At 55.5% G+C, this 11,800-nt stretch overlaps 2 protein-coding genes and 1 long non-coding RNA gene across 4 annotated transcripts in view; 2 read left to right on the forward strand and 1 right to left on the reverse strand.

The window, feature by feature from the left end:
* The window catches only part of LOC109375851 (uncharacterized), a 4,076-nt gene extending 2,232 nt beyond the window's left edge, over positions 1-1,844 (reverse strand). Inside the window, exons 1-2 of the long non-coding RNA XR_002122658.1 lie at positions 1,707-1,844; positions 674-826 (exon numbers count right to left, since the gene is read on the reverse strand). This is a non-coding gene — a long non-coding RNA (uncharacterized LOC109375851). The remainder of the gene's footprint in view (positions 1-673; positions 827-1,706) is intronic.
* Positions 1-4,314, forward strand: part of KCNK16 (potassium two pore domain channel subfamily K member 16) — a 7,559-nt gene extending 3,245 nt beyond the window's left edge. Inside the window, exons 2-5 of the mRNA XM_019631368.1 lie at positions 620-734; positions 1,779-1,945; positions 2,790-2,955; positions 3,245-4,314. Of these exons, the coding sequence (XP_019486913.1) occupies positions 620-734; positions 1,779-1,945; positions 2,790-2,955; positions 3,245-3,468 (672 nt within the window). The 3' untranslated portion in view covers positions 3,469-4,314. The remainder of the gene's footprint in view (positions 1-619; positions 735-1,778; positions 1,946-2,789; positions 2,956-3,244) is intronic.
* Positions 4,315-5,356: 1,042 nt separating this feature from the next.
* The window catches only part of KCNK17 (potassium two pore domain channel subfamily K member 17), a 14,933-nt gene continuing 8,489 nt past the window's right edge, over positions 5,357-11,800 (forward strand). For both annotated transcript variants that reach the window (XM_019631365.1, XM_019631366.1), the window contains exons 1-2: positions 5,357-5,709; positions 8,941-9,055. In XM_019631365.1, the coding sequence (XP_019486910.1) occupies positions 5,437-5,709; positions 8,941-9,055 (388 nt within the window). In that variant the 5' untranslated portion in view covers positions 5,357-5,436. The remainder of the gene's footprint in view (positions 5,710-8,940; positions 9,056-11,800) is intronic.

The following is an 11,800-nucleotide window of genomic DNA, read 5'->3' on the forward strand; positions in this document are numbered from 1 at the left end:
CACACACACACACACACACGCACACACACACACACACACACACACCACACACAGGAGACCTTTGCCCTGTCCTCATGGAATTTCTCCTGTAGGCCTCAGCTGGGACTCACTAGGGGGCAGCAAGGTGCAAGGCTGCCCGCTCACCTGGAAGCTCAGAAAACACAGGGTTCTGTCCCCCTCATTAGCCCTGTGGGAGGGCAGCCCCATGGCTTTCCTATGGTCCCCGAGCCCCATTTTCCCAAGTAAACCCTTTCAGGAACATCCAACCTGAAATCTTCCCATTGTCCTGACAACCCGTGTGCATCTCACCCTCTTGGCCATAACAGCATCTCCCTCCGGGACCACTCCTTAAGCATCTTCTGCCTCCTTAGGCCCGTTCCCTTCCACTAGCCCATGCTTACAGCCCACACTTCAGTCATCCCTGGCCAGTGGAACAGACAGTAAATTTGAAATCCAATGACCTTGGTCAAGTCATGTAGCCACACTGAGCCTTAGTTTCCTTTTCCACAAAAAGGAAATGAGACTGTCTAAGAATATCAAGTGAGATGACACAAATGCACCCTGTTGAGCGCTTAGCCAATAGCTAGTGCCATCATTCCCTCTTCCTCCCACCCCACAGGTCATCATGGAAGCCTGGGTGAAGGGCGTGAACCCCAAAGGCAACTCCACCAACCCCAGCAACTGGGACTTCGGCAGCAGTTTCTTCTTTGCAGGCACAGTTGTCACCACCATAGGTAAAGCGTCGGGTGAAGGGCTTGGCTTCCCTATAGCCCCTGTCTTGGTTTCAGTTCCCCAAAAGCAGATTCTGAGACAAGGATGGTTTTATCTAGGAGACGATTTCAGAAAGAACAAGTAGAGAAATGGGAAAGTGAAACCAGAAAGGGAGAAAAGGCAATAAAGTTTGCATCAATGAGCAGGTTAGTGGGGAGGGCAACTGGACTCGCTCCAAGTGGGGACCCACTGAGGGCTAGGTACAGCCCATCCTCAGAACAGTCCCTGCAAGGGACGAGAAAGCAGGGGTACTTGTCTACCAACTCCTGCCCTCGGTGATGGAAAGCTAATCCTGGGTGTATTAACTCTCTAGCATTTTGGACCTACCCACAGGCTAAGTACATTCCTGCAGCCAGAAAAAATCTCTCAGGTAGAGGGAGATGTGGGGGTCTTGGGGTGGGAAGTCATCTGTGTGTACAGGAACTGTCCACAAAGCTGCAGGTGCTACAAGGGGACAGAGGACACTGACATTGTCAGCCAGAAAACTACTCCACCTCCCACAAGGAAATGCCCAGACCCCCATTCACCCCGGTCTCGCCTATCCATTCAATTAAGGCCAACACTTCCTTGAGCTCAAGTGACTTGTGAGGCAGAGAATGGAGTTGGGGTAGGGGGGTATATACAAACTTGGATCAGAACCAGACTTGGCCCTCAAGTAGCTTCCAATCCGATGAAGAGGAATAAGATAAACACACCAAAAACAATAGTATAAGGCAAAGTAGATCATAGATAGGAATGACACAGGACACTACGGAGAATCACACCTAGTAAGGAGGAGGAGGGTGGCAGTCAGGGGGGCCTCCTGGAGGCAGTGTCATTGGAAATGGGCCTTCAAAGGCAGCAGAATTCTCATGAATAAGGATCCTTCTAGCAGAGAATGGGAACAGTGTCCAAGAAGCTTCCCCTCCTGCTCCCAGAGGTGGTAGAAGACCAACCTCTGCTAGAGTCCGAGGGGGAGGCAGTTCTGAGCTCTCTCTTCCCGACCTTTGTACACTCCTCCCCTGCAGGGTATGGGAACCTGGCACCCAGCACCGAAGCAGGCCAGGTCTTCTGTGTCTTCTACGCCCTGGTGGGCATCCCGCTCAACGTGGTCTTCCTCAATCACCTGGGCACAGGGCTGCGTGGCCACCTGGCTACCCTCGAGAGGTGGGAGGACCAGCCCAGGCGCTCCCAGGTAGGGGCCCTTCCATCCTTACAGCCCTGCCGTGACAGAATCTGTTGCAGGTTGAGTCCTCCAGAAGCTGACACTGAGACAGAGTTTGGCAAGCAGGTGCTAGGTAGGTACCTGTGGAAGAAAAGGTGGGCAGAGGGAGAAGGTGAATTGCAATGCAGGCTCAACAGAGAATTGGCCAGCCCCTCAAGGAGCTCTGCAGCATGTGTGGGCGTTCAGAGTTGTCCCACGGTAAGCTGAAATGACCAGGACTTTATACCCCTGCCTCAATCAGGCACCAGGGTGGCCTTTCCAGAATGGGCGTGCCCTTGGGCCGTTCTCAGTAGCTGCTGTACATCCTGAAGGAGCTGACAGCTGGAGGCCACCTGCTGACAGCTGGTCAACACTGCACATCTCCATGATTATCTCAGAACTCCAACACCCTTTCCTGCAGTTAAAAACAAACTCCAGGCCACCCAGCATGCTGCCAGAGCCCACCTGTTGTTGGCCAGTGCCTTGCAAAGCCAGGCTCACTAGGAGGACAGAGGTGCAGAGGAATTTGGTACAGTTCAGTGACAGTCCTCCGTCCCAGATCTGAGTCCCCCCAGGGGACCTATACAAGCGGATCCCCCCAGATCAAAGGAATCTCTAAATTCTAATTTGACCCACTAATGCAATCCCTATGACCAAGCCTTTCCCTGACCTGGGCAAGATCACGCAGGCACAGATCCACCCCCAAAGGTCGGCAGGGCGGGGAAAGCACCTAACTGTGATCCAGCCCCGCTCCCCAATTTGCCCCAAACCACCCCCTATACAATCCTGGGGCCTTCCAAGAGGACTCAGAGACAGTCTCCCTCCCTCCCTCCAGCTACTTCAGATCCTGGGCCTGGCTCTGTTCCTGACCCTGGGGACGTTGGTCATTCTCGTCTTCCCGCCCATGGTCTTCAGCCACGTGGAGGGCTGGAGCTTCGGCGAGGGTTTCTACTTTGCCTTCATCACTCTCAGCACCATCGGCTTCGGGGACTATGTGGTTGGTGAGAACTAGGCAATCACATTTCTCAGGGTGGGGGATGGGGAGGTGTCAGCAGGGGGTGACTACTGAGGATCACTTAGCCCCTGGTTTTCTGGAGGAGACGATTTCTGAAGCTGCTGTGGATTCTCACAACATCCTCAGAAGCTGCTAGTCTGGGACCCGTCGCCCTTTTCCCAGGGACCTCCATTGCTGATCCTTGTTACAGGGCGGTTGGAGGGGACGCAGTGGAACACGGGGTGTGGCTGTGCCCTCAGACCGCTGGCATTTATCACGTCCCTCTTCCCTGCTAGGCACGGACCCCAGCAAGCATTACATCTCAGTGTACCGAAGCCTGGCGGCCATCTGGATTCTCCTGGGCCTGGCGTGGCTGGCACTGGTCCTCCCGTTAGCCCCACTGCTTCTCCATAGATGCTCCCAGCTCTGGCTGCTAAGCAGGGGCTTTGGCCTCAAGGAAGGGGGAGCCCCCAAGACCGATGGGCTCCACAGACCTCAGAAGATCCCCATCTCTGCGTGAGGCCCCCAGTAGCCCCAAGAGCCCCTCCTGGCTTCCCCAGTCCAGCCCACAGGCCCTCTGCATTTCCTGCCCTGCCTCTCCCCCAGCCCACTCATTTCCCCGCCAGGACTAGTCTCAGGAGCTCTCCAGAGAGAGGAAGGAGGCAGGAGTGTCCAAGAAAGGAGATGTAAAGACAGAATCAAACACAGATGCCTGTAGAGTGAGATGGGCACCGTTGTCCCAGAGCCCCTGCCCTCTCCCCCTCAAAAGTGACCAGACATAGATCACTGTGGCCAAATCCCCATTGCCCTCCCACATCCCCCTCCCCGAAGACTCATATGGGACAACAAACAAAGGGTGACTTTATTTTTGCCTCATTGGATGCGTTCACAATGTGCATTGGTCTGGCCCCTGCTATGTGTCAGGCACTGTGCCAGGTTCTGGGACACAACAAGGAAAACTCCTGCCCTCCATGTGTGTTTAGTCAAGTGGAAGGACTAGCCAGGTAGAGAGGCAACCCCAATCCAGTGACCAAAATGCTGCGATGAGGGCCGACCAGGGTAAGATGAGAGCCCATGGGAACGGCTGGCAGGGAGCGTCAAGGAGAGGGCAGGGACTTTAGAGCATCGTAGTGCAACCAGGCTGTCTGTCCTCAGGAAGCTACACTGAGGGGCCTGCCAGGTCCCCTTGCCTCGAGGTCTAGAGCTGTCTATGAAGAAGGCTTAGGAGGTACTGGGTGCCCCACCCACTTTCCTGGGCATGGCCCCCCTTGTCCCCCCAGGCACCCCTTGACCCCATCACCCCCTCGGCTCCTGTCTTCTTAAGAACCTTTCCAAACACATGTTGCCCTGGGGAAAATGGAGAGCCAGCGGATCCCAGGAGACATCCAGGAAATGGGCTCCATGGAGTCCCGCCTCCCCTGGGAGCGAGCTCTACCACCCTGGCCTTTCTCCTGCCAGACCGAGACAGCTCTGGCCAGGAGAGGACAGATTTACAGCAGTCCATCCCAAGGACAGCAAACGTGGGTCCCCACCTCTGCCCGCAGCCCAGCAGCAAGGCAGGCCCATCAGCGGCCGGGAACCTCTGGACAGGACTGAGGCAAGGCTGTGAAGCAGAGGAGGCGCCAGGTGGGAAGGCAGGACAGACCCAGCTTACCTCCTGGGACTTCCTGATGTGGAGGAGAGGCCTGGGAAGCTGAGGACGCCCAGGGACGCCTTACCTTCCCAGTACCCTACATCCCTTCTGGGTAGAGTCGGCGGTGAGGGGGCCTTTTCAGAAGCAGAGAATGGACAAACCCACTGGTCAAGGCTCTTCTGCCTACCAAGCTCATGGACAAGTGGTGACCAGCTGGGGTCTTTGTCTTTGGGTACACAAAGGAAAGGGTGATGGTATGAGAGGACTTGACAGGCAGCAAGTCCTTGGCGATAGTCCAAGGGTCCAAGGACTTGGGCAGGGGCCCTAAGACAATAAACTTGGCTTCCACTTTCTCTTCCCCCTGTGTGTGTTTTCCGGGAGTCCCTCCCACCGTTTGTTACAAGACAAGCTGAGGGCTCTGGGCCCCTTCCTTTTCTGCGTCTGCGGTCACACGGCAGCCCTCCCCTTCTCCCCGGGCTAGGCCTGGGGGGTGGGCACTCCACACACATTCGAGGCGGGGCCAGATGCCCACAGCTCTGGACCTTTTTTTGTCCCCGGGATTGGATCCAGTGCGGGTGGGGCAGGGCTGTCCAGCACGCCTCCTCTGCTGAGAAAACTGGGCACAGGCAGCTGTTGTCTAGGGAAGGGACCAGCCAAGCTCCTAGCCCTTACTTTTCTTTCTTTTCTTTTTTTTTTTTTTTTCCATTTAGCTGAGCTATCCTGCCCTGTTGGCAGCTCAGCTAGGGCCGGGAATCGAATGGCTGTTGCTCAGAGCTCACCCTCTTGAGCGAGCTCTTAACCAACTGAGCCCCTCCACCGGCCCTAGCCCTTCCTTTTCTGTCTGGGTACTGGTCCATGGCTCCAGGCTTCAGCCTCCCTGCCTGTCCTGCTATGTGCCGACCACGAGCCAGAAGGGCGCCCGTGTGCAGAGCTCCCCGCTGCGCGGTGCCAGGCACGGTGCTCCTGCTACTCACCTACCTGGCTTACTTGGCACTGGGCACCGGTGTGTTCTGGATGCTGGAGAGCCCCGCGGCGAAGGATTCCAGGGCTAGATTCCAGCGCGACAAGTGGGCGCTGCTGCGGAACTTCACCTGTCTGGACGGCCCGGCGCTGGATTCGCTGATCAGGGTCAGCGGGGAGCGCGGCCGGCCCCGGGCGCGGCGGGGAGATCCGGGGTAGGAGAGCGCGGGGTGGTGGTCAGAGCGCAAGAGGGCACTCCCTGGCTCCGGACAGGGAAACGCCGGGAGCACTTCTCCAAGAGAGAGGTAGAGGAGATAGACGCTGAGACTACGGGGGGGAGAGGAGGGCGGGGAGGGCGCGCGCGGCGGGGTGGGGGACGAGAGGGTTGAGCTGGACAAACAGGGAAAGGGTCCCTGCTCCAGCGAGAGGAATGCGCGCTGCAGCGCTCTGAATCCTCCTTTACGGGCGAGAGGGCATGAACCGCCGGGTCAACAGAGGGTTGCGTGGCGCAAACATCCGAATTTGGGGATGTGTATGACAGGGGGCGCGCTTACCCTGGTCAGGAGTTGCCAGGGCCAACCTGGTCCCGTGAGAACAGGGGCAGGACGCGCGTAGAGGGCTTGGGAAGTGACCTGGAGGAGGTCCAACTGGGATGGCGTGGCGCTATGTCGGAGTCTGACCTCGGGCGAGGCTCCAAAGGGCATGCATGGCCCCTTCCACAGAGAGACCCCTGATGCAAATATGCGAATTGGGGCGAGGGCGGCGGGGTCACTGGGCGGTGCCTAAGGATGAGCATGCACGACCGTCAGGGTCTAGCAGCGGTTCTCAACCTTCCTAATGCCGCGACCCCTTAATACAGTTCCTCATGTTGTGGTGACCCCCAACCATAAAATTATTTTCGTTGCTACTCTATAACTGTAATTCTGCTACTGTTATGAATCGTAATGTAAATATCTTTTTCTTTTCCGATGGTCTTAGGCGACCCCTGTGAAAGGGTAGTTGGACCCCCAAAGGGGTCTCGACCCACAGGTTGAGAACCGCTGGAGGTAAAGATGCGCAGGGAGAACATGTCCTGGTGGTGGGTCGAAGGGGGCCGAGGCGCACGTGCCAGAGTCTGGACGCTCCAAGTGCACAGACCCCGGTATGAGAGAAAGAAGTGCGTCGCAGGGGCGCCCTTTTGCTTTCCCCGCGTTATTCCGAGCTTTCGGATGCGGGAGCTGGGCGTGCAGCCCCTGCCGCTGAGACCCGGAAGGGCTGAAACGGACAGGGAGCGGTAGGATGCAGAGGTCCTGAGGACAGAGACTGCTCAGAGAATGGGATCCCAGAGAGGTGTGCAGAGAAGACAACACAAGGGAGGGTTCTTGGGGCAGGACAACGAGGATGGATGGAAGACTCCTTCTCCGTCCCTGGGCAGGCGACGCTGGACTGGTAGCTGCTAGGATTTGGCGGGTGCGTTAACATCTGCGGCCCAAGCTTGGTCCCAGAACCCGGATAGCCACGCCCCTAGCCGGCAATCCCTGCCTTGGCAGCCCCGATGCTTCCTCTGCAGAGGAAGGCAGAGCCTGCATCTTGGGCACCAGAGCAGAGGTGTAGTCCTGAGCCCTTGGACTGGGGCCTCAGCAGGGCCTGGAGCTGGGCAGGGCAAGGACCATCGCCACTAAGGACCGAATGTAGTGCCTCCACCTCCCACCTCTAAACTTCTACAGTTACAGCCCTCTGCCTGGACCTGGAGGTTGTGACACTCCCTTTGCAAAAGAGGTGAACTTCAACTACCAACAGCCTGGGCCCAGGGAAGATGACAATGATGGGATGATAATAATAGTAAATGCTATTGTGTGTCAAGCACTGTTCCTAGTGTATTAACCTGTATTAGCTCGTTTCTTCCCCACCTACCTCACAGGTAGGTACCATTACCATCATCCCCATTTTAGAAATGAAGAAACCGAGGCTCAGAGAGTTTAAAACAAATACATGGCTACATAGCGAGGTTGCTGGGCTGTGAACCACCATGACTACTCCCTCAGCGTGGATCTGTGGATGTTTCCTGCGGTTCCCAGCAGGACTTTAATCTCCATACACTTGCCCTCCAACCCCCTCCTACTCCACATCCTTCACACCCTCCCTCAGCCCTCCTGTGGCTTCAAACCCAGGAATACAATACAGGGTCTCCAACCTAGACCTGCTCCCTGGCTGCAGACATGCACATGCAACTTCTGAGCAGCCCTCAAATTCCCCCAAGGTCAAGAGCAGGCATCCCTCCTCCTCCCAGCCTTCCTCTTCCATCTATTCTAAACGTCTGCCGCTGGCATCATATCCACACATGCTCACAATGGTCTTAGGTGCTTCCCTCACTACCCACACCAAATGGGGCCAGAAGCCTGGGTTTCTGAATGTCTCTTCTGTGTTCCTCCTGGACCACTCTGTGCCAGGATGCAAGCCAAGCCCTCTCCATCACTCACCCCTGCAGGAGTCTTTCCCCTTCTAGTCTGCCAACATCTTCCGCACTGCCAGCTGCCACAGAGCACACAACCTGATCTTGGTTCTCTTTTGCTCAGTGGCCTTGGAAAAGGCCTCCCACTCCATCCCTGGCGTGGCAGAGCCAAGCATGGCCTTTCAGTCTCCCTATTTGAGATTCCAGGTTCAGTCCTGCCTCCCATCTACCTAAATGCCCTTCCACAGGGAGCAATCTTATCTGACCTTTAAGGAAGGCCCAACTAAAGCATCACCCCCTCCATGCGGCCTCTGACCCTACCCCCATCAGTATCAACACCTTCTCTCTCGGCATTACATTCCTAACAGTAACGATGACGGCAACCACTAACATTTTCCAGGCCCAGGTACTGTTCTAAGTCTTTATGTATGTTACTTAACTCTCACAACAACTCAGTGAAGTAGGTGCTATTAGTGTTCCCATTTTGCAGATAAGGAAACTGAGGCACAGAGAAGTTGAGTGCCTTGCCCAGGATCATGCAGCTGCACTGTCTTAAAGCCTAAAACTGCACTGATGGCACTAGAGTTAAGTTTGTCTCTGTCCCACCGAGGACTGAAGTCATGTCTCTTTCATCTTTGTGTCCCCTAAAACACCACACATCATGCCTGGCCAGGGCTTGTTGCAAGAATGGGTGAGCAGAGAAGAAAATGAATAGTGTTTTTCCAGCCAGTGAGATACCCTGGGGTCACCTGGGCTCCCGGGATAAAGAGAGGGTGGGAGCTGTCCCCATGGTTGAAGGGGACGAGCTTCCTGGCCCCGGAAAAGCTGGGCTCAGAGAGTGGTTACAAGGATTGTCCATGAGTTTGTTTGTGTGTATTGTGTGCATGCACATGCTCATGTGTGTGAGTTTGCATGCAGGAGCCCAGTCACCCCGCAGAGCCTGGTGCTCACTGCAGCCTCTCCCCCAGGGCATCATTGAAGCGTACCAAAGTGGGGACATCGTCCTCGGCAACACCACCAGCATGGGGCGCTGGGAGCTCATAGGTTCCTTCTTCTTTTCCGTGTCCACCATCACCACCATTGGTAAGAGTGGGATGGGGCCGGGTGGGCGGGGCTGGGAGGGTGGCCTCCTGAGGGGCAGGGGACCAGTGTCTTTTGGAGGGGCTACTAGGGCCTCGAGACTCCGAGGGTAGTCAGTCCTTGTAGTGTGAGCACCACCCTGGAGCAGACTCAGCGCAGATCGGCTGTATTAGTGTCTGCATTTCACCAGGGTCCCCAGGGGTTTCTGTGCAAGCTCAAGTTTTGAGAAGCACTGCTCTAGGGGACTTCTGCCTCACACAACCTCTCAGGAAGCAGAGGGTCTCCCCCATGCAGGATTAAAGACACTTCGGGCCCTGAAAGTGTCCTGACCTCCTCAGCCAAGCCCACCTAATACTGAGCCCAGCGATAGGTGGGGGAGGCGACTCTGATCATGGGGGAGGCCAGGAAAGGCGGGCAGAGACCCACAAAGAGCCTTTCAACCCCTTATTCTCAGCCTTTGGAGTGAAGTGGCCATTTCTGGAGGCCTCTCCTCAGCTCACTGAGGCGTCCCCCCTCACCGCTGTCACTATCCTCTCCAAGCCCCCTTCCTCCCTCACACGTGGGACACCTGGGCCAAATCACCTCCCTCTTCTCTAGCCCTGCCCTCGGGAGAGCAGAGGTGGACCTTTGTTTGGGGAGGGCGCCTGGGCGCTGTTGTGAGGAGAAGGAGAAGAGTAGCCCAGATGCCTCCAGCTCTGAGACCCAGGAAGTAAGTCAGATGGCCCCATCCCCCTGCTCTGGCGCCAGGCCCCAACCCCTGCATTACACCAGACTCACCACCAGGTGGCAGGCTGACACCACCGATGTTTTGGGCTGCCTCCACCAGCTCTTGGCCAGCCAGGATCCTCTCCCCAGGAAGCCAGCCTCCCAGCCTCTGTCCTTCCAGAGTGGAGCCAGGCAGGAGAGCCCAGAGGACTCTCCATCTAGTTTTGAATCAGCCAGTACTTCTTGGAAGCAGGTCTCAGGGGTACCCAAGAGCTTGGGCAGCCCTCCACCTGGAGGCAAGCATGCCTAGGCGTCCCCTCAGACTGCCTGGACCCTGTGCCCTGCTGGAAGGATTGGCCAGGACAGTGTTTATTCACCTTTAGATCCCCAAGATCTAGTACAAAGCCCAGCATACAGTGGGTACTCCACAAACTCTGACACACTCATGAATTCCAAAAAGACCCATTCCACCAGCATTTACTGAGTTCCAGGGCAACAGGGAATGTTGGTGCACGGTCACTGTGGGCCAGGCCTCCCATATGTGTAGGGGTCTTTAGTCTCTGACCCACACACCTCTACACCCTCTGCCCCAGGCCTGGGACTTTGGTCTGCCAAATTCAGATTTCCCTACCTGTCTCTTCTCAGCTTTACAGTTCCTAGTCTGCGCTATTTCCCTGCTGTTTCCTCCCCACTCCGTTCTGCCCTAAAGCTGACAGCTCTGAGGGGGAAGAAGAGAGAGGAAGAGGGACCCCCACACACCCCACATGCAAGGTCTGCTTATACAAGGCACTTTTACTTTAAAAAAAAAAAAGATTTTATTGGGGAATTGGGGGAGGGGAACAGCCAAGTTGTCCTTCAATCTTAGTTGTGGAGGCGCAGCTAGCTCAACTCCAAGTCCAGTTGCACAGCTCAGCTCAATTAGTTGCAGGTGGGCGTAGCCACCATCTCAAACAGGCAACCTTGTTGTTAGGAGCACATGCTCTCACCAGCTGAGCCATCCTGCCAACTGCTGGCAGCTCAGCTTGGGCACAGCTCACTGGTCCATGTGCGAATCAAACCGGTGATCCTGTTGCTCAAAGCTTGCACTCTTGAGCAAGCCCTTAACCAACTGAACTACTCGGCCGGCCCCCAGGCACTTTTACATTTGAGATCTCATTTTGTCCATACAGTCCAACCTCCAAGGTCAGGGTTTATTATGTTCATGTTATAGGTGAGGAAATTGGGAAAGTTGCACAACTTCCTCAAGGTTACACAGGTAGTGTGACCTTGCAGCAGAGTTGGAGTTTAAAACCCAGCTGAGGGACTGCATTGCTCCTTCCAGTATGTTGGGATCAGCACCCTGTAAGGGCTGTGCTTTCCAAGCCTTAGAATGAAATGAGGTCTGACAGGCACACAAACACCTCTGAGCCAGCAGAACAGGCCTGAACCCTGAAATCTTTCTTCACCTATAAACTTCATTCCCAGCTTGCTCATTTGCTCACTCATCTATCCATCTGTTTGTGGAACAAAAAGGGCTAATGTGGGCTAAATCGTTTTAGGTGTTGGGGATACAATAGTGAGCAAAGCTGGTAAGTCCCTGCCCATAGGAGGCTGGCATTCTATTGTGAAGAGACACACAACAAACTAACAGATACACAGACAATATTCCAATTGTGAGAGATGCTTAGAGAAAAATAAAGCCAGGTAAAAGAGTCTGATAGTAAGGAGGGGGCTACTGTAGACGGGGTGGTCATTGAAGGCCTCGCTGATATGGTAGCACTGAAGCCAAATAAGGGAGCAAGCCATGCAGATAACTGAGGAAAGAACCTTCCACCAGTATATACAAAGGCCCTGAGGTAGAACTTGGCTGGTGTGTTTGGGGAACAGTAAGGAGGACCAGGTGGCTGGAGAGGGTTGAAACTGAGGATTGATTTCAGAGAAAGTACAGGGCAGCCCAACCACAGAAGACCCTGTAGGCCCTCACAAAGCGTCTTAGGGCTGGGCTAGCAAAGCGAAAGAGGTGACAGGCGGGAGACATGCTACAGTGGGAGGTGGCTTAGATGC

This window comes from Hipposideros armiger, unplaced genomic scaffold (genome assembly GCF_001890085.2).
Source record: "Hipposideros armiger isolate ML-2016 unplaced genomic scaffold, ASM189008v1 scaffold_993, whole genome shotgun sequence".
In the NCBI taxonomy this organism is placed as follows: domain Eukaryota; kingdom Metazoa; phylum Chordata; class Mammalia; order Chiroptera; family Hipposideridae; genus Hipposideros; species Hipposideros armiger.